This window comes from Chelonia mydas, chromosome 7 (assembly GCF_015237465.2).
Source record: "Chelonia mydas isolate rCheMyd1 chromosome 7, rCheMyd1.pri.v2, whole genome shotgun sequence".
NCBI classification, from domain to species: Eukaryota; Metazoa; Chordata; order Testudines; family Cheloniidae; genus Chelonia; species Chelonia mydas.
This window is the reverse complement of record NC_057853.1, coordinates 586,272-612,688: the sequence shown is the minus strand read 5'-3', so window position 1 is coordinate 612,688 and position 26,417 is coordinate 586,272. Positions and strand designations below refer to the sequence as shown.

Genomic DNA, 26,417 nt, shown 5'->3' with positions numbered 1-26,417 from the left:
CATGGAGAAAGGATTTCTATCACTAACTATATAAGAAAATATAGGATCGAAATTTATCTTCACTAGTTTGTTAACATTTCTGGTACTTTTATAGCTAGGTACTTAATTGCATCAGTTTGCCTATGGCAATTCCATTGAGAGAAAGCCTCACTACATGATAACCGGGAGATTTCATAGTGCTAATTTTTTAATCAGAATGTTGTGTGGTACTAAGTCAAGTGCCTTACAAAAGTTTGAGTGTATTACATCTACATAATTACCTTTATCAACAAAACTTTTAATTTCAAATAATTAAATCAGGTTTGTTTGAAAGATTTATTTTCCATAAAACCATGTTGGCTGGCATTAATTATTTTCCTATCCTTTAATTGTTCATAAATTGAATCCCATTTCAGTTTTTCCATTATTTTGCTCAGGATTGATGTCAGGTTAACTGATCTGTAGTTAATTGGATCATCCCATTTGCCCATTTTGAATACTGGCACATCATTAGGGCTCTTCCACTGTTCTGGAATTTTTCTGCTATTCCAAGATTTATTAAAAATTATCAGTGGGCCATAAATCTCCTCAGTGACTCAATTCTTTTAGCAGTTTTGGATCTAGTTAACTGGTCCTGTTGAAAATTTTTTTGTATCCCTAGTAGATATTAACATTTTCCTTAGTTAAGAATGGACTGGAATGTACTTCATGATGCTCCTGTGATACAAGTACATCATCCTGCTTCTTTCCAAATATAGAACAGAAATATTTATTAAACACTTCCACCTTTTCTACATCAACAGTGTTACCATCTCCATACAGTAATGGATTTTTTAGCTGGTGTATTTAGCTTCCCTTATCAATTTTCTACACTTCATAACTTCTAATTTATATAGATTGCTATGTATTTTCACTTTTTCCCTTTTACTATATGTGACTTTATTGCTAGTCATTGCCTTCACTTCACCACTGAACCAGGATTAGCTAACAACCCAAGTCTCAATTTCTTGATTGCAGAATCATGGCATTTTGGCCATCTAAAACTCTTAACTCCCAGTTTTCATTCAGATTTTTCTTTCAAATTTTCTCAACTTTAGAACGTTCACCCTTTTGAAGCACGAAATATATTACTAGTTAGAACTGCCCTCTGATTGCCTACATTGAATGAAATCAGATCATGATCACTGGTCCCTAGGCAACTACCAACTTCTAGTACACTGATTAATCCATCTTTATCAGTCAGAATGAGGTCCAAAATAGAATTACCTTGCATTGGATATAATACCTTTTGCGTTAGAAAATTATAGGTTCTAATAGGGTGTGGGGTATTTGTCCTACCAAAATCAAGTTTCTGATAACAGCACTCCCATACAGAGAGAACACTTGCAGGGTGCCCATGGGAGACTGTCTGGATATATCAGGTTGTTTTTTAATTAACTGAACATGATGCTGTGAAAGATGCCAGACTGACAGCCCTGGTGACTGGAGTCCTCCCCTTACCCATAGGATAGCTGCAGCATTGACAGTGACAGCACAAACTATTCAACCAAGTGCTTCAGGCCTCCTCTGGAGGCAGGGGAGGTTATGGCCAGGTCTGTGGATCCAGGCTCTGGGTTGGTGTGAAAAGGGGAGAGGATCCAAGGGTCTACAGCTGTGTGCTCAGGCTCTGCCACAGGGACTGGATGGATAGAGGAAGCCAGGAATGACGTGAGCCATTTGCTTGGTTGTGGAGGAGCTTTCGGGGCCCTGGGTCTATTTTGTTTTAATCGATCCTTGTTTAGAGGGTCATTGCCTGGTCACATGTATCTCTGGCAGCCTCCACAGAGAGGCCCAGAAGTTGATGGGGCCACTTTGGGTATGTTTACACTGCAATTAAAAACCTATGGCTGGCCTGTGCCTGCTGACTCAGGCTTGTGGGGCTCAGACTGAAGGGCTGTTTAACTGTGGTGTAAACATTCTGTTTCGGGCTAGAGTCCAGGCTCTAGGACCCTGTGAGGTGGGAGGATCCCAGAGCTCAGGCTGCAGCCTGAGCCTGAATGTCTACACTGCAATTAAACAGCCCTTTAGCCCGAGCGCTGTGAACCTGAGTCAGCTGGCACAGGCAAGCTGTGGGTTTTTAATTGCAGCATAGACATACCCTTTGATCAGAAATGGACTGACACCCCCAAACCATTTCGAAATGGCCACTCGGCAGCCACCACCTGGTGACAGCTTTCAGGCCCAGAGACGGTCATCTCTTTGAAGCAGAGATTATCTTTTTGCCCTGTGTTAGTACGGTACCTAGCACAATGGGGTCCTGGCCCATGGCAGGGGCTCTAAGCACAAAGGTAATACAAATAATGTAAGTACCAACCTGAATCACTCAGTGCTAACCAGTTGCACAGTCTGGTCCCCTTGCTCCAACACTGGTCCTCTCCCATGGAGATGTTCATGTCTTTAGTTGCTTTTCTCAGTGCTCCTGCACCGAACATTCCACTCCCGAGTATGCATGGGAAGACCACCTCTGAGTCCCAGGTGGCTGAGCTGACAATGCACAGCAGACAGGAAAGCCATGCTAGTTTGAAGAACCTGGGAGAGTTGTGGGGCAGTGCAAAGATCGCTCTGGGACGTCATATTCTCTCTGCTCCATCTGCTAAAGCCTAGTTTGACTAACAGGTGAGAGATATTTGATGGGGGAAGCAGGGACCCAAGATCCCTTAGATAAACTCTGGGATTTATACTCTGTGGCTCAACCAGGCTGCACATAAGAGTAGGAGATAAACTCAGACAGCTCCAAATGTGATCAGTACCTGCAACTGAGTGAGGCAAGAGGAAACCAAGCCCAGGAGAAAGTTGTTTCTCCTGGGCTTACACTGAAACAGAGTATGCCTAACCTCCAGTGTTAGCCCAAAGATCAGTGGGATTTGAGCCCACTAGCTCAACGTTCGTAACCCTGGGCTTGAGTGTCCAGATGAATATTGACCCTAGGTTCAGAATTTCTGAACCCAGGTCTCACGCTTGTGCTCAGGAGTCTACACTGGATTACACAGACCCAAGTCAAACCAGCTTAGGCAGGCTTTCTAGCACCCTACCCACTTGTAGCAACTGTAGGCCTTGGTTTTTGGTGCAAGTGTGGGAAAACTTGACTGTCCACCTCCCACGTTAGAGGAAGTGGTCACAACCTGCCAACACAAACTGCCATGTCACCTTTTGGGTTTGCATGCTCCCGTCATCCAGAGCCAGCAACACGGAAGTGTCACCATTGTCTTTCTTGGAGTTTCACTCCTGTTTCAGGAAATGAGCAGAGCATCCATGAGACACTGGTGGACATTTGTGACATTTTATGAGCTACCAAAGGCACCTGTCAGAGGAGGATGAGGATGATACAGACATGGCAGACGCCGCTCACAGCTCTTGGTATAGCTGCTGATTCTCTTACACTGACTGGCTCTTCTGGAGCAGGGCCACAAGCAGAGACTGGTGGGTCACATAGTCAAGCAGATCTGGGATGATCAAGTGAGGGTCCAGAACTTTAACATGAAGAAAGCTACATTTCTGGTGCTTTGTGAGCAGCTTGCCTCAACCCTAAGCATAATGACACATGCAGTCCAGAAATGGGTTGTTATAACCATCTGGAAGCTGGCTACCCTGGACTGCTGCATATCCATTGCTAATCAGTTTGGCATGGAAAGTCAACTGTGGGTAAGATGTTGGTGGAGGTTTTTAAGGCAATCAGGAGTGTTATTTACCCAAAGGTGGTAGTGGACATAAATAATATCCCTGAAGTAATTGCTGGTTTTCAGCGAATGGGGTTTCCAAACTGCACTGGAGCCATTGATGGGACTCATATGCCTATAGTTTGCTCCCCTCAAGGAGCATGAGTACATAAACCACAAAGGGTACTACTCCATTGTTATGCAGGCCCTTGTGGACCACAAAGGTCAATTTATGGAAATGTTCATGTCACCAGGGTTTCCCACTGATCAGGAGTCTACCTTTATAGTCAGGCTGGGACACTATTCCCAGGAAATGACACTGTCATACATGAAGTAACCATCCCCACTCTTATTCTGCGGGACCCCACGTACCCCCTTTTGCCTTGGCTTATAAAACCATACCTTAATCTCAGAGGCACTGGCAAAAGAGTTTAATTATGTTCTCAGTAGGTGTAGAAAGGTGGCTGATTGTGCTTTTGGCAGATTGAAATCCTTCTGGCGCTGTTTATAGAACTGTTTGGATTCCAGTGTCCGCATCACTGTGTCTTGCTGTGCTCTTCACAATCTTTATGAATCCAAAGGTGAGCCACTTGTCCCTGGGTGGCCCTATGATAGTAATGGATTGCTGAACTGGTGCATTTTCTGGGTGAGCGTACCTGTCATAGGTGGAGCAGGATGCACCCAGGCAACAGAAATCAGGGATGCTTTGTACACCCACACTATGGACTTCCCTGGGCCAATGGAAGAGGGAGAATAGTATGTTTATGGATGTATTTGTGCAGCAGCTTTCACAGTAAATTAAGTACTGTCACTGTATACTAAGAATGGGGGGTGTTAATTATCATGAATTGTTAATTGTGGATGAGATGACTGTTAATATAATGGCGTGGGACAATGGTTTGTGTGACATGAACTGTGGATTTTCATTGTGGATTGATCAGAATAGATGTATTGAGAAAGTGTGTTTGGATGCAACTTCTCAGTTGCACTTTACATGTTTTTATCATTCTTATTAAAAATGCACATTATATGATGTGATGCAATAATTGTAAAAACTTAATTCAATAAAAGCCTTTTCTTATGACTGTATTAAAAAAAAGCAATATTAAAGGATTGTTAGGCAGGCCAGCTGTCATTGCAACACCAAAACACCAGTAATAAACCAACGCCAAAGCCAATAATAAAACAAAGTGCATAAAGAAAACCCTGTGAATAGTACAAACAGTGAAACCAGTGCCAACTAATAAAAGCCCTACTTTTGAAAGTTCTCTGGCTCCCTAATCTCCTTTCCCTTTCTTGTGTGTTTAGCACATACTAGAGCCACTGCATGGGGGTGGATGCCAGTAGGAGCTACCTTTGTCCTGTCCAGTTAGTGTTGTCCCAGTTGGGCCACCCAGCCATGGAATTGTCCAATGCATTCCTGGTCTGCAGCATATGGTACTGTGTAGGGGACTCAGGATGTGGTGGGGGTGCAACAGGAGCCTCTTAAACAGGTCTTTCTGGAGCACTCTATCTTCCTCCCTCAAGCAACATTCCTGTTCCAGAAACTTCACTGCCAGCCTCTTCTCATGCACTGAAATTCTGTCCTCATGCCCTGCAACCTGTCTGTGTCTTTCCCCTTGCCATGAATCCTTTTTGCTTGGGTACTGTACCTGCTTGTTCGCCCTGTCTAGAATGTCCACCATACTTTCATCATGGAAACAGTTCCTCTTGGACTCCTGCTGAAGTAGGCTAAGCTGCTGAAACACAAGGGCCTGCACAGGCCGAAAGCCCTGAAAATAGACATCAAATCGTAGAAGTGTAGAACTGGAAGGGACCTCATCTAGTCCAGTCCCTTGCACTCAAGGCAGAACTAAGTAATAACTAAACCATTCCTGACAGGTGTTTGTCTAACTGGTTCTTTAAAACCTCCGATGACGAGATTCTACAACCTCCCTAGGCAATTTGTTTCAGTGCTTAACCACTCTGACAGTTAGGAAGTTTTTCCTAATGTCCAACCTAAACCTCCATTGCTGCAATTTAAGCCCATTGCTTCTTGTCCTAGCCTCAGAGATGAAGGAGAACAATTTTTTCACCCTTCTCCTTGCAACAACCTTTTATGCACTTGAAAACTGATGTCCCCTCTCAGTCTTCTCTTTTCCAGACTAAACAAACCCATTTTTTTTTCCAATGCTCATAGATCAGGTTTTCTAGACCTTAAATCATTTTTACTGCTCACCTTTGGACTTTCTCCTATTTGTCCACATCTTTTCTGAAATGTGGTGCCCAGAACTGGACACGGTACTCCAGTTGAGGCCTAATCAGTGCTGAGTAGAGTGGAAGAATTACTTCTTGTGTCTTGCTTACAACACTCCTGCTGATACAGCCCAGAATGATGTTTGCTTTTTTTTGCAACAGTGCTACACTGTTGACTCCTATTTAGCTTGTGATCCATAATAACCCAAGATCCCTTTCCACAGTTCCTTCCTAGGCAGTCGTTTCCCACTTTGTATGCGTGCAACTGATTGTTCCTTCCTAAGTGGAGTACTTTGCATTTGTCCTTATTGAATTTCATCCTATTTACTTCAGACCATTTCTCCACTTTGTCCAGATCATTTTGAATTTTAATCCTGTCCTCCAAAGCACTTGCAACCCCTTCTAGATTGGTAACATCCACAAACTTTATAAGTGTACTCTCTATGCAATTATCTAAATCATTTATGAAGAAATTGAACAGAACCAGACCAGGATCAGTCGCTGTGGGCCACCACTCGATATGTCCTTCCAGCTTGACAGTAAATCACTGATAACTATTTTCTGGGAACAGTTTTTCAATCGTACATCGTCTCAGTACTTCAAAAAACGTTCAGTGCCTTCACTGAGAAAAGGGCCTGTGGAATTTCAAGGCCAAAAAATGATACTTTGTAAAACTCTGATTCAGTATACTGTCAGAAGAATGCTTTGGTGCCCAGAAGCTCCGTGAACACAACCGAGTTAATCAAAGTGAAAAGAGTGAACACAAGATAAAATTTACAAATGCTATATGTTTAAAAATTGCAGATCTCTGTAGCTTGGGGGAGGGGGCCTGTGGTTTACTACCTAAGCTTTCTCTATCCTTTCAGGCATTCCATATTCTGGAGGACATAACAATGTTGGAGTTTCTTGAATGGCAAAGGGACATTCTATTCCAAGCTGCTGGTGGAAAGCCAGCCTGTATGGCATAGGGGTTTTCAAGTTGATGGTGACTGAGAAGTATATCTACAAGTGGAGTGGGCAGGTGTTCTACAGAGATGGGCCCAGAAAAATATACCCGTACACAAACTGTTACTATCTATCTGGAGTTTCTACTACAGGAAAAGTTTGCAGCTATCAGCACCTGGGACTGGGTCAAAATTCATGGGGGAAATCAACAGGATGCTGCATTAGTGTCCACATGGATTACTGCCTCCCTACAGCTTCCTATACAGCCTGCTCTGACTACATCTACCTATGGACTACATGCAAGCACACATGATAACAAAGACACTCAAAGAACTACACAGCCATTCCCCAGCCACATATCCCAGTATATTTTCTAGTCTGCAAACAAACCCCCAAACTGTATGTTGGATATTGATTTTGTCACACATGCACTACGTTGTACCTGCCCTCCATCACCCCTATGCAGTTTACTGTTTACAGACAGTTTGTTATGCTGTGTTCTGGCTGATTTGTACAGAGCGGCATACTAAAAGGGAAGGCCTTATAAGGTTCTTACTCTTAACACCTTGGCACAGACATCTCTGTAAAAATGTGAGAGTATCAAGGAAAAATTTGATGTGAAATGTTTGTTTCACTGTTTGTGCTTCCCTTCTGAGTTCCATGTGGTGGTCATGTAATGCCAAGGAGGAAGCATGCAATCTGCCCTCAGTGTATACATGCTGCTACCCACAGCTTGCAATAAATTTTGCATTGGGTCATAAAACAGAAATACCTCCCATCCCCCTATATTAACAACCACAAAATGAATCCAGAATCTTACCAGGGTCCAGAACTATTTCTGCCTCGTCTGCTGTCAGCACCATGGCACGTTGCTCCTCCAGGGGCTCATCAAATAGCTCCTCTAAGTGTGGATCCAGGATGCACTGCAGCTGCTCTGGCATTAAAGATCCTTGCAAATTGGTGTGAGCACCAGAATCATTTTGTTAGCCTGATCAGGCATCTGCTGACTCTTCTCCAGTCCTAGACTGGATCAGGGGCTGAGAAAGTTGCCATCCTGGCTGACCAGGTCTCCAGTCCGGTGAATCCCCAACATTGCCAGCTTCTTTGCTATTTCTGGGTGTGCATGGTCATTCTTGGAACTCTTACTGAAGTCGAATGTTTTGCTCGTCTCGCACCAGTTTTACCAAAAAGCTGGCTTAGATCATGTGACCAGGTAGCAGTGTGCTTGGCAACGGAGGACTTCTTATCAGTGACCACTTCAAACCCACAAGAAAGTTACTCTGTTTACAGCTCAGTGGTCAGAATAAATAAATGGAAGGTTTAAACCCCAAACAGCTGTACTTGACTCCCAGGAAACAGAAGCAACCCTGGTGGTTTGATTGGCTAATCTTGGGATTGAAAGGACAATTCCCCATGGAATTGTGGCATAGCATTGGCAGACTCTCAGGACATGAGTCTGCGGGACCCAGACCTGAGCTGAGCCCACACAGCAAAACAATGGAGTTTGGACCCAAGTCCCAGGGTTGGACTCCAACCCACCTGCTTTCTTGCTGGGTCCTAGGGCCTGGGCCTAGGCCTGGAGGATTTACTGCCTGACTCGACAAAATTGTGTGTAGATGGAAGGGAGCTTTGGGCTCGAGCCGGAGTCTGAGCCCACACTGCAACGTAGACATACCCTTACTCACCCAGAGAACACAGGATGGGCGAGAGAGATACACAGGCCAGCAGTACCCTGGGCCCTTAGAAAACCTGTGCAGACAGTGTCATACAAGTACATGCACATGCGTACACAGATGCATGCACACAGTTTGTAACAACCATCTGTCCTCTCTCCCTGCCCTTCCCGACCCTAGCCATCACCCTGACACCTCCCTTCATGCTGGTAATGGAGAGCTCAGTCTAATTTACTATTATGAGGCACTAAGCTTCACAGAGTTTTATAAATATTAACTAGCCATCATCATCCCAGCAGGGGTCAGGATCATCACCCCGTTTTACAGATAGGGAAGAGGTTGAAAGCCAGAGTTAGGGTGGGACACTCTGGTCCCCTCCCAGGCTCTTACAACACCTCTTTCTCCTAGAGAACAGCAGAGACAAACTAAACATTAAATACTGACATAGCAGCTCTTCTTCACGGGAAAGAATGCCCCTCTGCCATGTACATTGGCCAAACCGGACAGTCTCTACGCAAAAGAATAAATGGACACAAATCTGACATCAGGAATTATAACATTCAAAAACCAGTAGAGGAACATTTCAATCTCCCTGGACACTCAACAACAGACTTAAAAGAGGCAATTCTTCAACAAAAAAACTTCAAAAACAGACACCAGTGAGAAACTGCAGAACTGGAATTAATTTGCAAACTGGACACCATCAAATTAGGCCTGAATAAAGACTGGGAGTGGGTGAGTCACTACAAAAACTAATTTCCCCCTGCTGATACTCACACCTTCTTGTCAACTGTTTGAAATGGGCCACCTTGATTACATTGGCCTCATTAGCACGACAAAAGTGATTTCCACCCCTTCTTGTCAACTGTTGAGAATAGCCCACTTCCACCTTAATTGAATTGGCTCGTTAGCACTGACCCCCCACTTGGTAAGGAAACTCCCATCTTTTCATATGCTGTGTATTTATACCTCCCTACTGTATGTTCCACTCCATGCATCTGATGAAGTGGGTTTTAGCCCACGAAAGCTTATGCCCAAATAAATTTGTTAGTCTCTAATGTGCCACAAGGACTCCTCGTTGTTTTTACAAAGATTGATGCCACTCTCAACCCTGCAGGAAGCTTGGGTCCTGTGGCAGCCATGTAAAAGCCTGAAGGGACAAGAAGAGCATTGCTAGATCACAGTCACAAATTGAGGCGAATTAAAAACATACATTAACACAAGAGCCTAAAGTGACTGTGGCCATTACTGCAGTGGCTTGGTGCAAGGTGCAGCATGGGCACCTCATCAACCAGACTCTAGCACTGCCCTGTATTAGGATGACTGCTTCTCCCCCAGTCCTGCCAGCTCCTTTCACAGCCCTCACAGGTCCCTCACACTCCATTTCACTCTGAGCACTTCTCTGTCACGTCTGCTAGCTGTAGACTGAAGTATTGTCATTATTGAGCAGCTCAGCCTCACCAAGTCTGTGAATATTCAACTCCTTCTCACTGAGCCAGGCTTAGATGTTTGTAGGGTCCCCGCCTCATTTGTTCCAATTGTCAGAAGGTGTGTCGTGAATGAGGCAGGGGATTGCAGGATGAAAAAGAATGGACTTGTAGCTTAAGCAGATGAATGCCACCCTGAAGAACTGCAATCTATCCCGGCCTCTGACACAGGGTGCCTGTGTGTTGCTTGGTAAGTCACTTCGTGAAAAGTGTTCCTCATTTTCTGGGGACCCAACCTGAGACCCTGGGCTCTGATTTGCAGAAGTACTGAGCACTCACAGCTGAAGTCATAGGGAGCTCTCTTTTTATACATTACTTATATGAGAGGAAAATTCCCTTTTGCCAGGCACCTGGAGTGATACCCTATGGAGGTCTGCCTGTGATAGCTCATCCTTCCTGCACCTCCTTTTTGTATCTGGGATGGCTGAAGCCTAGTGCAAGGTGCTTCTCAAACACTGAACTTTAGGGCTCCCCTACCTCCCTTCACTTTCATTCCCGGTCAGTCCAGAATCAGAAATTGCTTCCCTCCTCTGCCCTGGCTGGGACATTTGCATCCTCCTCCTAGAATCTCTCACAGCTGTGTGCATGTCCCCCAACACACTTCTCCTCTGAGGAAAGAACTAGTGACTCACAAATCTGTCTGTGCCTGACTCAAAGCATTTCAAATGCAACTTTAAAATCCACCTGGTCAGCCCTGCTCCTCTCTCTTCTCCCAGGGTAGGGAGGTGTGGCAGGGTCCTTGACTCCCCAGCAAACTGCCAGCTCTTACACAGTGTGCAAACGAGGGATGAAAAGCAACCTAACAAAATGCGCTGACAGGTAACAGATGAAGGCACAGGCCACTCTGTCCAGTCTCTTCATCTCAAGTGATACTCAGATATGTTGGAGACAGGGCCAGATAAGTTACTAGATAGCCAGATCAGGCCTAAGCTCTGGAAGCAGATTCAGAGAGAACACCCAAAGCCAGTAATCCAGGGTAAAGTCCCTCAGTTTCACCCAAACCATCACCACCACCAGGGAGCCACCTGTTCCAATTACTGACCAGCAAACAGGAGCTAGGAAAGTGCTAGGAAATCTTCCTGCTTCAGCTCATGAGCCAGCCTCTAACTATTGCTAACAAACTCTCCACAGGTGGCCACTGATTACATACTGTTCATTTTCTGGGGGACCAAACTGGAGGCCCCTGAAATCTGATTTGCAGAAGTGCTGAGTGCTCAGCTGCACCTGAAGTCACTGGGAGTGCCACTCTAAATCTATGAAGTGTTACACATAATGCTGAGTATTCTGAAAAATCAAGTCCTAGCCATCTCACACTGGGCAACCAAACTCAGTGGACACCTGATAATTGTGTCCTTAATCTTTCTGTGCCCATTGTACAAGGGGAACAATACCTCCCTGCCTCCTGGGCAAGGTGGAATTATACATTCATTCGCATATGTGAAGTTCTCAGATCCTATGATGAGAAGCACCATAGAAATGTCCATGAGGAAATCAGTAATTCCATATTCAGTGCAGTGTTTAAATAGTGGTGAGTAAATAAGGCCTGAGGCCACACATTCTTAGATTCCAAGACCAGAAGGGACCATTGTGATGACCTAGCCTGATGTCCTGTATAACACAGACCATAGAACTTCCACAAAATAATTCCTAGGACAGATTTTATAGAAAAATGTCCCATCGTGGTAAATTGTTCCAGTGGTTAGTTATCCTTACCGTTAAGAATGTATGCCTTATGTCCAGTCTAAATTTGTCTAGTTTCAACTTCCAGACATTGGATCATGTTAGATCTTTCTCTGCAAGATTGAAGAGCCCATTATGAAATATTTGTTCCCCATGTTGATACTTATAGACTAATCAAGTCACCCTTTAACCTTCTCTTTGAAGATAGATTGAGGTCCTTGCAACTTTTACTATAAGGCAGGCTTTTCTAATCCTTTAAATCATTCTGATAGCTCTTCTTTGAACCCACTCCAATTTATCAATATCCTTCTTGAACTGTGGACACTAGAATTGGACACAGTATTCCAGCAGCAGTCACAGGAGTGTCAAATATGAAGGTAAAATAACCTCTCTACTCCTATGCAAGACTCCCCTGTTTATGCTTCCAAGGATCACATTAACTCTCTTGACCACAGCATCACACTAGGAGCTCACATTTAGCTGATTATCCCCCACAAACCCCAAATCTGTTTTAGAGTCACTGCTTCCCTGGATAGTGTCCCCATATTGTATGTATGGCTGACATTCTTTGTTCTTATATGTATACACTTATGTTTAGCTGTATTAAAATGCATATTATTTGCTTGAGCCCAGCTTATCAAGTGATGCAGATCACTCTGTATGAATGACCTATCCTCTACATTACTTACTACAGATGTGTGTGTCATCTGCAAACTTTATCAGTTATGGGTTTATGTTTTCTTCCAGGTCATAGATTAAAAAAAATGTGAAATAGTGTAGGGCATGGGCAGTAGGAAGGGGGGCTCCACATGGAGGCTAGCCCCTGACTCTGCACATGCCCACAGCCCTGAGACTCCCTGCCCCTTCCCCATGGCCAAATCCCTGAGCCCCCCCCAACCTGGAGGAGCCCCTGGGTCAGCCACAGCCATGCCTCCCCTTCCCAGAGCCCAAGCCAACCTGGGGAAAAGCCTCTCATGCAGAAGACACTTTTGATATGCCCCATGCCGGTTCCGGGGCAGCTGAGAAGGTGGTATGTGCTACTTGGCTTCCGGGGTTCATCAGTATTCTCTTTGGAGTCCAGGGAGATTACTGATGAACTAGGGAAGCTGAATAGCACATACTGCCTCCTCAGCCACCCTGGAACCTGCATGGAGCATAATAAATCAAAAACTTTCCCCCAAAACTCTGCAACCAGGGGTGTGGCAGCTGCGGCAGCGCCAGGGGAGGCTGAGCCTTCCCTGGCCTATTTACCCACTGCCCATGGTATAGGGCCAAGAACTGATCCCTGCAGGACCCCCTGGAAGCTCACTCACTTGATGATGATTAAGGCTGCAAGCCTGTCACAGAAGTCACGGTTTCCGTGACTTTCCAGGACCTCCATGACTTCTGCAGCAGCCGGTACTTCTGGCCTTGGGGCTGCCTGAGCAGCTCAGGTGGCCCCAGGCCAGCCACACTGACCGCTGCTGGGGCAGTCTCAGGCCACTGCGCCCCCACTCCCAGCAACAGCAGTTTGGGTGTGGGAATGGGCTCAGGGCTGGGACACAGGTTCGGGTGAGAGCCCAGTTACCTCAGGGAGCCCCCCAGAAGCAGCGACATGTCCCTCCCTTGGCTCCTAGGCAGAAGCACAGCCAGGCGGTTGTGTGTGCTGCCTCTGCCTGCAGGCACTGCCCCCGCAGTTCCCACTGGCCATGGTTCCTGGTCAATTAGATCTGCAGAGTGGGCACTCGAGGCAGCAGCAGCATGTGGAGTCCCCCCCGGTCGCACCTCCACCTAGGGGCCACAGGGACATGCCGGCCGCTTCCAGGAGCTGCACGGAGCTGGGTAGGGAGCCTGCCAGCCCTCTTCTCCCCCGCCCAGCACCAGCAGGGGTCCTGGGTCACCCCCTGCCCCAGAGCACCCAAGTTTTAGTCAGGGGTATATAGAACAAGTCATGGATGGGTCATGGGCCGTGAATTGTTGTTTACTGCCTATGACCTGTCCATGACTTTTACTAAAAACACCAGTGACTAAAACGTAGCCATAATGATGATTCCTTGCTTGCAGTTAAAACCTATCAGCTAGCAAGCTTTTAATCCATGTAATATGTGCCATGTTACTTTTATGTTGTTCTGGTTTTTTTAATCAAAATGTTGTGTGGTACCAAGTCAAATGTCTTACAGCAGTCTGAGTTTGTTACAGTGACATTTTATCAACCAAACGTATCATCTTACTAAAAAGAGATATCAAGTAAGTTTGACAGGATGTTTTTCATAAAGCCGTGTTGACTGGCATTAGTTATATTACCTTCCTTTAATTCTTTATTAATTGATCCTGGTGAATATCTAATCTGACCTTCTGCATAATACTGGCCAGAGGACTGCCCTGAACGAATTCCTGCTTCAAGTCTAATAGCTGGGCTTGAACTACAGTGTATCTTTTAGGAAAAAAATCCCATCTTGATTTGAAAATTGCCAGTGCTGGAGAATCACCACTTCCCTTGGTGAGTTGTCCAGTGGTTAATTATTCTCATTGTTTAAAAAAAGAAAGAAAGAAAGAACAACTGTGATTTTCAAGTCTGAGGGTATCTAGCTTCAACTTCCAGCTGTTGGATCTCATTATATTCTTGTCTGCTAGATTGAAGAGCCTGCTATTGTCAAATTTCTGTTCTCTCTCTCTCTCCCCCCACCCTCCTCTCCCCCTCCGGACCCTGTATCCCTCTTTTCCTGTCCAGCACTCTGCCTGGTGCTGGGCTGCATGATATTTCCAGATGGCTGGGATGCAGAGACTGTCAGGGACATGTGCGGGGAGAAGACAGGGAAGTACTCGTTGGGCGATTGTTCTGTACGCTGGGCCTACATCCTTGCCATCATCGGCATCCTCAACGCCCTCATCCTCTCCTTCCTGGCCTTTGTCCTTGGCAACCGGCAGAATGACTTGCTTCATGAGGAGCTCAAGACAGAGAACAAAGGTAAGAACTACTCCTGCCCCTAGCTGCAGCCCCCATCCCGCCTATGCCTCCACAATAGGATGTAGCAAAAGGTTTTTCTCCTGGCTGAGTCCCTTCCAGCCCCTCTCCCTTAAATGAATCCAGATAGTGGTAGGACTTAAGAACTCCAATGCCACCCTCTCCACACTGCACTGTATCTCTATTCCTCCTCTCATCTAGTCAGCATCTCTTTCACAGCCATGGTGCCACCAAAAGCGCTGAAGCCTGAAAGATACCTGATAAGTCCAAGTCTCTGGCCAGATACGTGGATGCCAGTCCCCATCCTGTTGGGGGTGCAAGTAGCCACCAAGATCTGTGCGGAGCTATGTGCAAGCAGAACCTTCCCACATGACACACGATCCTGTTCTCTCTCTCTGTCTGGTTTTCCTGGAGCCTGGTCCAGACCTGCCCAGAATTAACACTATAAATAGGGTCAGCTGGGGAGGAGAGGAGCGCTCCACATTTAGCTGCAGTGAAGGATCCTGAGCCACCCTGTGGGGTACAGTAAAACTTAATAAATATTTTACAGGCCCTACGTTTTCCAGACAGCACAAGAACTTGCTCCAGGGGACAGGCTTCCAAATGGTTCTACTAAGGTCAGGGCAAGGGGGACAGTGTCACATTCCCAATTAACCGTAACAGAATCTGCCCCAGCTAGTCCTATCTGCTGGGGAGCAGCTGCCAGGCAGGTTCCAGCTCTAGGCATTCTGCTGGGTTTGTGAATAGGCAGGTTCTGTGACAAGGATGTCAGTCACTGTTCAGAGCAGGGAAAGGGGCTCATTCATCTGTGCATTGTGGTGGGGAATCCCTGCATGACAGACTTCTGTCCCAGTGCCTCTGCCCCATCCTTTGCTGCATCCCTCAGACACCCAGAGACAGGAAGGGGGTTTAATGACTTATTATCACAGACAGGGCACAGTTAGTGTTACTCCCAAACCAGCTTTCCTCTGAGTCACTGTGGCAGCAGAGTCAGCAGAGCATAATCTATTCCCAAGGGAAGGTGTCCCTCGTGCTATAAGACTGCAAAGTTCTCTGCTGGCCCATGACAAGATCAGAGTCCTATGACACCCACAGGCTAATGTCCCTGCTGCAGCTGGATTGAGTTAAGGTACATTTTTATATGGTGAGTCAGCCAGTCAGATACCAGTTTATCCATAATAATAAAACCTGATTTGTGATTGGCTGAATATTTGTTTATTTTTGAAGAATGGCCATCCAGTCAGCGATCAGATTGGTGCGTGGCTCAGTCCCCCAGCCAATCAGATTAGCCCGTGCAGTTTCAATTTGGAACACTGGAATGGCCAGGTGGGAGCAGTCCACACAGGTTCATGTAGCCCATCTCCTATTGCTGAGAGCAGCCAGGCCCAGCTGCTTCCAAAGAAGGTCTGATAGCCCCTGAATGGGCAGTTAGAGCATACCCTGCTCATAGGGGAAGTTTCTTCCTAACTCCTCAGTCAGAGGCTGGTCCCTTTTCTGAAGCAGGAGGGTTTGTATTCCTCCCATAACTGGTGCATTAACAATATCTCTAATTCTCTCATTTGTGGCACCCGTCCTCCTCTCTGTGCCTTCTTGATTCTGTCTGTGCTTTGCTCAACTGGTTACTTTGTCTCCTGTCCTGGGCATCACTAAAATTTGAACAAAGGCCAGAAGGACCTAAAGGGCCTAAGTGGAAATGTAATTAATCACAATAAATCTACTGGCCTTAGAGTTTGCACCATCTGTTTGAATTAAACCTAGAGTTACAGTGGGTATGGCTAGCTGGAAGCCAAGGGAAGAGGCTCTGAGCACAGGCGCATTAGGGTCTGTCAGTGAGTGGGTGGGAGCCTAGGTCTGACTGAATCCCTGGCCCCTCACCTCTGACTGGGAGAGGTTCACTGACCCCCATCTGTTCCAGATTGACTCTGCATGCAGCCTCTGAATGCTCAGCCCATGCTTCTATATGGGAATGGGAACTCTTCAAGCCTCAAACTGCCCAGCGAGCTGTGCTGGCACCAGGCTGCCCTTTGCAGATGGTCCACAGCCATCTTGGGATCAAATCAAAGAGTCTCTAGAATAATAAGTTACAGATTTCACAAAAATGTTTGGTGGTAGGACAGATCCACATCAAACAAGGAACAGTTCAGAGAAGCCATGTTCCTTGTAACTGTAAAAGGCAGGGAACCTGCTTAATGGGGTTTCAAAATATATGCAGGGTTTCTCACTCAGTGCTTGTGTGTGTGAGTTCATGCAGCTGTGTGAGTGTGTGTGTGCGTGTGTGCGCAACATGCCTCTATCCACAATGCTAGGCAAACTCCTAGAAGTGAGCTGCCACACTGGAGTAGCTTCATAGATCTCACATTCATCTCTGATTCCTGCCTCATCCTCTTTCTGGGAGTGCTAGCAGAACTACAGTGAGTTCTTGTGAATATCCATTCTCCCTAGGATGACTGCTGTTTGATATGGTGCTTTTTTATGATGTACTGAGATACTAGCTACAGATGCTGTTCATTATGGACAAAGCCAGAAACATAAATACCAGTCCTATTAGGGATTTTTTAACTAGATCATGGCTGAGTTCATTTGATCTTAGACTAACTGTACTCATGCCCTCACTGCCTGAAAAACTGGGAACTACCCAGTAGGTCAATACTCTGACCACAGACTTGTTCCCTTCCTCCTGGCACAAGAGGCCTGTGTCATAGCAACAGGGCCCTTTCAGCTGTAACACAGGCCTCCCCTTGGGAGCAGGGAAGCTCTTCGATGTCAGAAATAGTTTTCCCTCTGACAGAGAAACACAGATCCTGAAATTTGCCCTGTACTTTTCTATTGTCACAGAGACTGAAAAACACCCAGCCCAGAGATGAGGGTCCATCCAGGGTAGGGCTGAGGCTCAATGGCAAACAGTCTGAGGGAAACATAGGAACAAATGAGACCAGATTCCCCTTACGCCTCAGTTGGGGATAGGGCTCTTCAGACCTGGGTTGGAGAGTTGAGTGTGTTACTGTGCATGAGGGTATAGCAGTCTGTCTATGGCCGTAGGTGTGTGCATAAAAATATCTGCGTATAGCATGGAAAGCTTTGGCTACAGGCTTTCAACATGCATGGTTAAGCAGGTGCACTCTCCTTAATAGGGATCAGGCTATATGTGCTTGTGTGGTGTATTGACCATTCCATCCAGGAAGCTACATTCCCCTCCCAGTTACGCTGGTGCAAATCCAGCCAAATCATCGGGAGGGGAGGTGGAGGAGACAGTATAACCACACAGTATTTGACCCACTGCATCTAAACCAAGACCAGATCAATAGGATGTAGACTAATGAGTCATGAATTTGAACTCAGAGCAGCCCCAGAGAGCTTGGAGATGTGCCACAGGAACCCCTTACTCTGAGTGGCAGCGCAGCCAGGAGGAAGCAGAGGCTGAGTCAGACCCAGAGCAGATTCCTAACTCTCTCTCTCTCTCTCTCTCTCTCTTTTTTTTAAAATATTTTTCACAGATTTTGTTGGCACTGCGGTAAGTTCTGTGTGTTGCAGCGTGGCTCACCAGGCCTGGTTCCATCCTGTCCCAGTTAGTGTGTGCGCCGGGGGGCAGGGAAGAGAAGGGTGTTGGGACCTAGTTCTGTTCTGTCTGCATCTGTGTGGGGGGGCATTGGGCCTTGTTCTGTTCTGTCCCTGTAGCAGTACTACTAAATTTACGGGATCAAAAATCCTGAGTCAACCCCAAAGATGTTGAGATTAGCACCCAAATCATAAGTGTTGGGTTTTTTTTTTTTAAATCCAATCATATTTAGCCTGTCTTGACGTCTCAACTCCCTTCTGCTCCTCCCTTGTGTGTGTGAGAAAATGTCCAACCTATAATACCCACAGACATGGCGACCACTCCTTGGCTGCTCAGATGGGACTCCACTCACTCTCTCCTCACTCCTGAGATGGGGAACTACCATCCATTTACTGTCTTGCTCCTTGCCCTTCCCCCAGATCTCTGCCTCAGCTTTCTTCCCTGACCTGTCCCACTGCACTCTCCTGCCCGATCACCAGCGCCTTCAGAAATCTGGCACAAAGAACCATGAGATTCTCTTGGAAACCTGAGCTATTTTCTGCACACATCTCAGAACCGATGGGCTGCCACACGGACCCTAAGCCAGATGGACAGTGTGCACTGAGTTCAAGACTGAGGCTTTAAGACCAAATGGATTTGCTGGTTTAGGCCACAGTCTGGCCTAATTGCAAAACCCATTCTGAGTGCAGTAATTAGAGTTATAATCCTGGACTTTTTAAGAAATAATCAGTTCCCACCTTCAATGCGTTTCAATTTTTTAAAATTGTTCCATCCTTTGTATGTAATTTGATCCAGTATGTAATCATCCAATAATCTCTCCAAAACATTATCTAAATTTTAAAAATGACTAATTATAATTGTGCAAATTGCTGAGAATACTAATTTTTATTTTCTTTATCCTTCGCTCCCACTGCCCCAAGACTACTCACTGCTGGGGGAGATCTTGGAGCAGTGGGAGGGAAGCAGTAATTCCCCAACTCCACCCCCGTCTTCCCTACCCTGCCTTGGGACCTCCCGTGTATGCAGCAGCAGCTCTTCTCTGACCCCCTTGACACTCTACCTCCCACTTCCCCAGGATCCTCTGCTCCTTTGTACTCACATAGGGCCTGACAAAGGCAGGGCTGTGGCAAAGACAGGTCTCTGTCAACCAGAGCTCTGCATATGTAACCGATCCTGAAAATTGGGGGAACGGAGATATTCACGTCATAACAAGAGCTCCTCCTGCAGGTTCATAGATTCATAGATACTAAGGTCAGAAGGGAACATTATGATCATCTAGTCCGACCTCCTGCATAACGCAGGCCACAGAATCTCACCCATCCACTCCTGCGAAAAACCTCTCACCTATGTCTGAGCTATTGAAGTCCTCAAATCATGGTTTAAAGACTTCAAGGCGCAGAGAATCCTCCAGCAAGTGACCCGTGCCCCATGCTACAGAGGAAGGCGAAAAACCTCCAGGGCCTCTTCCAATCTGCCCTGGAGGAAAATTCCTTCCTGACCCCGAATATGCCAATCAGCTAAACCCTGAGCATATGGCAAGATTCACCAGCCAGATCTACAGAAAATTCTTTCCTGGGTAACTCAGATCAAAATTGAGCAACTCACAATTAATTCACAAGAGCTGTCACCCCTGAGCTAGTGTGTGTATGGCATGGGGAAGGGTTGGGCTGGTTCAGTTCTGTCCAACCGTGTTAGTCTGAGGGATGATGGGGGAAGGGGAGATGTTGTGGCAAGTTCTGACATGTCCCCACTAGTGGCGGGGTGGAGGTGCAGGCTCACCAGGCCCAGTGTGATCCCCTTCATGCCTGTCCCTTCTCTGTCAGTAAGAGGACTGAAGGGGTTGCTGTTCTGAACCACGCTCAGGATCAGCCACAGCCTGTTTGAAGCTCGTGCCTTGCTCCAGCAGTGCTCCTCACCTTCAGACTGGTCCAATGAATGGGTCAAGTCCCAAAAAGGCAATATCTTGCCACTACGTGAGAGGACAGGACCACCCAGGACTCCATTCACTATTTATATCCCAGGAGCACCGAGAGGCCCAGCCAAGATCAAGGCTTCATGGTTCTGGATGCTGTACATAGGGTTACCATATTTCAGGTTCCCAAATGAGGACACTGTCAGAGGGAGAGCTGGAGAGGGGGTACAGTTGGGGGGTGCTGGAGGGGTTTGTATGTAGTGGAGGGGCTGTGTACTGGGAGGGGGTACCTGAAGGGTGCTGGAGGGGTGTGTATATTGGGAGGAGTATTTGGGGGTGCTGGAGGGGGTACATGGGGGGTGCTGGAGGGGAGGTGCATACTGGGAGGGGGTACATGGGGGTGTGTTGGAGGGGTGTGTGTACTGGGAGGGATTACCTGGGGCCTCACTCTTGAGGTGGCAGGGCAGTGTCACTCTGGCTGGTGCAGACCCGGGATGTAGAGACAATCACTGTCCTGATGAGCTCTCAGTCTAAAGACAGCAAGCAGCATGGGAAGGATGAGTCAGAGAGAGACAGTTAACTGTGTGCTATTCTTACATATGTCTGTCTACATACCAGTGGGCTCCCTTACCTCCCCGGGATGCTAGATCCAATGCATTCTTGCATTTACTTACAGTTTTATTGGCAAGCTGAATCAGGCCTTTTGCAGAGATTTTGTTTCCTGCCTTTAAGTAGGGTGGGCTGTAGGACAACAGAAAGAGTTAGTCCAGTGCTTCTCAAACTTTTGTACGGGTGACCCCTTTCACATAGCAAGCCTCTGAGTATGACCCCCCCCTTATAAATTAAAAACACTTTTTAATATATTTAACACCATTATAAATGCTGGAGGCAAAGCGGGGTTTGGGGTGGAGGCTGACAGCTCACAACCCCCCATGTAATATCCTTGAGATCCCCTGAGGGGTCCCAACCCCCAGTTTGAGAACCCCTGGGTTAGTCCATCCTGGGCTAGGCCCAGGAGTGCTCCCCATGCAGCCTTCAGCGCATGGGGGAGTGTGGAGAGCCTTCCAGCACTCAACAAATGCCCCACCCTTCCCTCTCAGCTGTCGTGGCAGAAAGTGAGAGAAGCTGGAAGGGAGGGGACTTTGTGTGGGATGGAGTCAGAGGCAGCAAGGGCCTGACACTGTGTGAGAGCACTGCATCAGGGTGTCGCACTGGCAAGCAGTGGGGCTGAGTTGTGATGGTGTCACATGCTGCTGTACTGGGGCCCCCAGGGTGTGAGGAAGGAGCCAGGCTGAGAATGCAGCAGGCCTGGGGCAGGGCCTCTTTGCAGAGCAGGAGTGGCGCAGAACGTATCCCCTTGGCCCTGTACAGGAGGACTGTAGCTTAGGGCTACACAGTTTATACCCATACCATAAAAGTAACAAGCTTCTGCTGGCCCCAGGTCAGGAAGGGCTGCATAGCAGCAGCAGTCACTGTGTAACTCACCACACCTGCCAGGAGCTGCTTTCCTCCATAGCAGGTGAGAACAGAATCCCAGCCCCAGCAGAGTGTCCTCCTCAACTCCATGCTGCTGGACAGGGGTGGGGTCTGCGTGCCCTTCTCAACAGCGGTTCAGGCAGTGACTTTCACTGATGTGCTGGCAGAGATTCTCTCCCAATTTGCCCCTGTCACCTTGCCATGCCCTCCCTGTGCAGGGAGTTTCTGGGTATCACTTGGATAAGGATCCTAGGAAGCTCCTGGGCCCCTCCATGACTTTGAGATCTCTACGCTTCCTCTCCAAGGGTTAATTTCCAGTTGGCCAGCTGAAGAGCTGGGAAATGATTGTAGGGTCTCGTCACTGGCATGGAGCTCTCTGTGCTAAGTAAATTAGAAATGCAGGTGGGCAAAACAGTTCCACACAAGTGGCTGCATGGGGCCCTAAAGAGGTGCCAGGAATACAGAAACTGGCACAGGGATGTTGTACGTAGTGCCACAAGCTGCAAGGGCCCTTCCTTCCCTGGGAAGTTGCTGGGTCTGCAGGCACACAAGGAAGCTGGTCCCAGTATCATAGAATCTCAGGGTTGGAAGGGACCTCAGGAGGTCATCTAGTCCAACCCCCTGCTCAAAGCAGGACCAATCCCCAACTAAATCACCCTGCCCTGATTGTTATTATTGGTTACGTCAACCCCCTTGGGGTGCTGACACTGCCTTTCAGGGTTCTGGTGCTGTAGGTGTTGTGGCCTGGCTGGCACATGCTGATTCTCTGTGTTCTCTCCACAGAGGATATAATGTAGAGAACATGCAGCCGGGCCCTTATCTCACTGGTACCTGGCTCAGACGCTTTCTCTCTATCCTGCCTTCTTTCTGCTGCCGATGGTTCCATAACGTCAGCCTGAAGCCTCAGAATCTGCCAACCTCTCTGGGGATTTGCCAACCTTGCCCTGTGTCCATGACGGCCCGCCCATTTCATGTGACTCACCAGCTTTGGCTCCCTCCCCCTGCTCGGGGGTTGTATATGGAGGGAGTTTGATGCCAAATCCCCCTGAACCTGCTTCAAGAGGAGCAACAAACGGCAGTTTTGTTTCACTGAAAAAGACAGAGTTTTTAACAGATTTCTACATTCCCAAGAACCTCTGGAATTTCCATGCTCCCTCTGGAGAATGCTTCCAGCTGAGTTTCCTCCATATCATTTCCTTATGCAGCTGGCGCAAGCAACAGTCTGTCTGGGACGCCCGCAGGACTGCAGCACAGCAGACTCAGCCAGGAACCCTCCCCCACCCTGTTTTGTACAGCTCAGCTTTTCTGCACTCTGCTGTTAGGGAAACCCAGCACCCGAGACTGGAACGTTTGATACTTTTATGTGTAAATGAATCTTCTCTGAACAGGGTAAAGTTACTCTGAGTCCCCTGGGGATTCCAGCCTCCGTGACTTTGTACTTTACCTCCATCCTGCCTGGGATGGCAGGAGGGGTTGCAGACTGACACTCCCTATCCCAGAGTGTAGGGCTAGAAGGCCTGCCCTGCCTGCTCCCTCTACTGATTGTGGGCCTCACTGCTTGGCCCAGCCTATGTGGCTGCAGTGGCATCTGGCTCTCTACAAGCACTGAATGTAAACCTCAGCCAGGCCCCCTCAAAAGGTGGAGCAACTGGAAATGCAAACCACACCTGGGGTGGGGATGGGAGTCTTTCCTCCCCTGCTGCTGGGTCTGTTCCCTCTCCGGGGCCCTCCCCTCTCTGATTCTGTCTCAGGCCGGTGCCAAATACCATACGCAACATATATGGTGCTTTTATCTCCACTGGCATAAGCAAAGCTGCAACTTGGCATCTCTCCTTAGGGCCAGCCTTGGAGGAGGGGCCAATGGAACAGAGGGAGGCGTTCTGTCCTGGAGCCCCCGCCACTGCAGGAGCCCTGCCCCTCACAGGCTCCGGCTCCAGCTCCAGGCTGTGGAGGGCTGAGCTGCCTGAACAGTCTGTAGCCTTTGGCCAAGTGTCAGGAGAGGCAGAAAACAGCAGGGACTCCCCATGACCAAAGAGACACGAATCCCTCCCAGGCTGGCTTTCTTGAAGTCTCAGAGCTAGGAGTCCTGAAAGGCAGTGCCCCTTGCAGGGAACGATGCCATTTCCTGTTCCATCATAAAATCTACCATCCCAAGGCCTGAGCTGAGGGCTGAGAAATGGAAGGAAAGTCACCCAGAGTAACCATAGTGACAGCAGCACCCTCAACAGCTCCCTGGAACAGAGCTAAACCTTAGCCACACCCTGCAAGACCAATGTGCCCACATCACACCCTCTAGCTGGAGCAGAGCAAGAGGCCCTCTCAAACACACACCCTCCCCTCTTTGCCACTCACCACACCAAATCCCACTGGCTAGGGATCTGGATTTGCTGGCCAGGTCAGTGTGTCAGGTTTCCTGTTTTCCTCACAGGCCCATGGGCACAGGCTTTATAAGCCAACAGCGTTGGAAAGCATGCAGTCCTTGGCAATGCAATAAAGTTCTAAGCACTAGCACTGAAAGTGTTGAGCACAAAGGTGGAGGCAACCATGAGATTGTCTCTTCAGCCACAGCCTGAAGGTGGAGTAGGAAGGGAAAACATCCAAGTACCCCTGGAGCTAGAAGAAACTGGACAGGGCACATGAGGGGGTGGGTGTGTGTGAAAGAGAGAGAAATGTCAAGGGGAAAGGGCCACTTATTAACAGAGAGGCAGCTTGCCTGAGAGATAGGGAGCAGAGTGAGAGGCTGGTATTTCACTGGGTATGGTAGAGGCACAAGAAAGCTGCTGGCACTGAAATCAGGGTCATAGTTGGGGCAGCTGTTGTTTGGAAGAGAAGGAAGGAACTAAACAAGGATATACAGATTCTGCAGGGAAAAGGGAAGAAAACAAAGTAAGTGGAAGCTGCCAAAGGGGCTTTCACAACCCCCACAGGGGAAGCAGCTCAAGGTGGAAAGCAGGTTGGCGGTGGAGTCCTGCTGACTCCAGGGGTCAGGCGTATTTTACTGCTCTCTGAAAGCTCGCTCTATAATGAGAAGGGAAGAGATTTGGGCAAGTAGGAAGCAACAAAGACTTTGTAAATATATCTTGAATAAGAGGCAGTTAAGGGGATAGTGGGGAGAGGCAAACACATACAAAGCCAGCCATTCTGGCTGGGCTGCAGCCCCGGGCACTAAGGGAATTAGTTGATTCACTTCCTGAACCAGTGAGAATTTTTCTGAAAAATCCCAGAGCAATTGGAAGGTGTGGAGAATAGAAGAAAAGCAAATGTAGCAGTGAATTTTCTGACAGGATGAGTGCAATCCTGGCAGTTCCTATCCGACAAGTCTAACCTCTGTTCCACTAAAATAATAGCAAATATCAAGAAAAATACACAAACACAAACCCTCCAATATCTAGAGTCAGGGTTCTCAAACGCCCAAAGCTTGGGTTACAGCTCACAGGTCTCTTATTGACACGCTTCGTGTAAGCACCACCCCCAGCACCTTCTCTCCTTCCGTTCACAATCAGCGACACTTGGTTGTAGCAATGACTGCTATTGCTTATGCAGGGAAGTCATCAGGAAAATACTGGGTGAATTTATAAATTTCTTTTAAAGCAATTTAGCCGCTAGAAACAAGGAGAAGGTGCCAACACCCAGCAACCAGCCAGTTCTCCACAGAGCAATTTGAGAACCACTGACCTAGCAGATACTGCATATGGGGGATAGAAATTACAGCTTATGTCAGACAAATGTGATTGGTTTTGTTAATTGAAGTGGAGAAGGGAATACAGTAGCTGTAATATATCTGTATTTTAGTACAACGTTTGATACAGTGTTTCACAAAACCTTACTGGAAAATATAATTCAAACTGGATTGGATTGGAACCCCGTGGTGCGGCTTGAGAATGTCAATATGTTTAATGAGGGGCCGTGCCCAGAGGGACTGGTTTGAATCTGGGATTATTTACAAAGAGCTCCTTAATTAAATTCAGAGAGTAGAGCATACTAACTTGGGAGGAGTTGCAAAGACCAAGAAGGGCAAAGAACAAATACAAGGGGATATGGAAAGGATAGAAATATGGGCAGGTTGCAACAGAGCAAGAAGCAGTCTGTAAGAATGCAGCTAATACATCTGGGGAAAAATAATTGGAAGCAGTTATTCAGTCAGAGAGATGGAAAGCAGTAATGCTGAAAGAGACTGGGGCCATTGCACAGGGAAATTTGAAGAGGAGCTTGCAATGTAATATGTAGGAAAAAAACCCAAAAGCCATGATTTGGGCTGCATGTGCAGCGGTGTCGTGGAGCAGAGCGTGACAGCCCCTCGGTACAAGGCTCCGTAGCAGCTATCCCCTAGAATTCTGTGCTCCATTCTAGGGCCCGCCCCACCACAGACACACAGACATGAAGGGCATTCAGAGAGGCAGCCAGCGATCAAGCTGTGCATGGAGGGTCTGATTCATAAGAAAGATTAAAGGACCTAAATCTGCTGATCTAATTGGGGAGGAGGGGAATATGCTGATGACAGGTAACTGGTATGCAGATCCCAAGGGCCAAAGGCTCTCCTTCCTCAGTGTAGCTGTGCAAGGGGGCTGGTGAAGGGGGGCCATGGCTGGGTGATGTCCTGGTGCTTCCCTGCTGGCACAGTGAGGGCCAGAGGGTGAAGGAAGGGACGCACTCTGAGGCTCATTTTACTGCGGCGCCAAAGGAGCACGTTCTGCCCTGCCCCTCCCCCAGAATAGAGAAGCATGGCACAGGCCAGGATGCATCAGAGGGTGCTTGCTTGAGTGCACACTCGGGAGGACGGAGAAGAGCAAACTCTGGGCAGGCTGAGCCTCCAGCAGGACTAGCAGTGGGAACCA

At 47.5% G+C, this 26,417-nt stretch overlaps 1 protein-coding gene across 3 annotated transcripts in view; it reads left to right on the top strand.

Moving 5' to 3' along the window:
• LHFPL4 (LHFPL tetraspan subfamily member 4) overlaps positions 1-25,439 on the top strand; it is a 65,061-nt gene extending 39,622 nt beyond the window's left edge. The window contains exons 2-4 of one of the 3 annotated variants that reach the window (XM_037904668.2): positions 14,405-14,641; positions 18,133-18,149; positions 22,366-25,439. In XM_037904668.2, the coding sequence (XP_037760596.1) occupies positions 14,405-14,641; positions 18,133-18,149; positions 22,366-22,374 (263 nt within the window). In that variant the 3' untranslated portion in view covers positions 22,375-25,439. Of the gene's footprint in view, positions 1-14,404; positions 14,642-18,132; positions 18,150-18,613; positions 19,532-22,365 lie in introns of those variants that run through there. The other 2 variants (XM_037904667.2, XM_037904669.2) reach the window with 2 other exon arrangements.
• Positions 25,440-26,417: the final 978 nt, after the last annotated feature.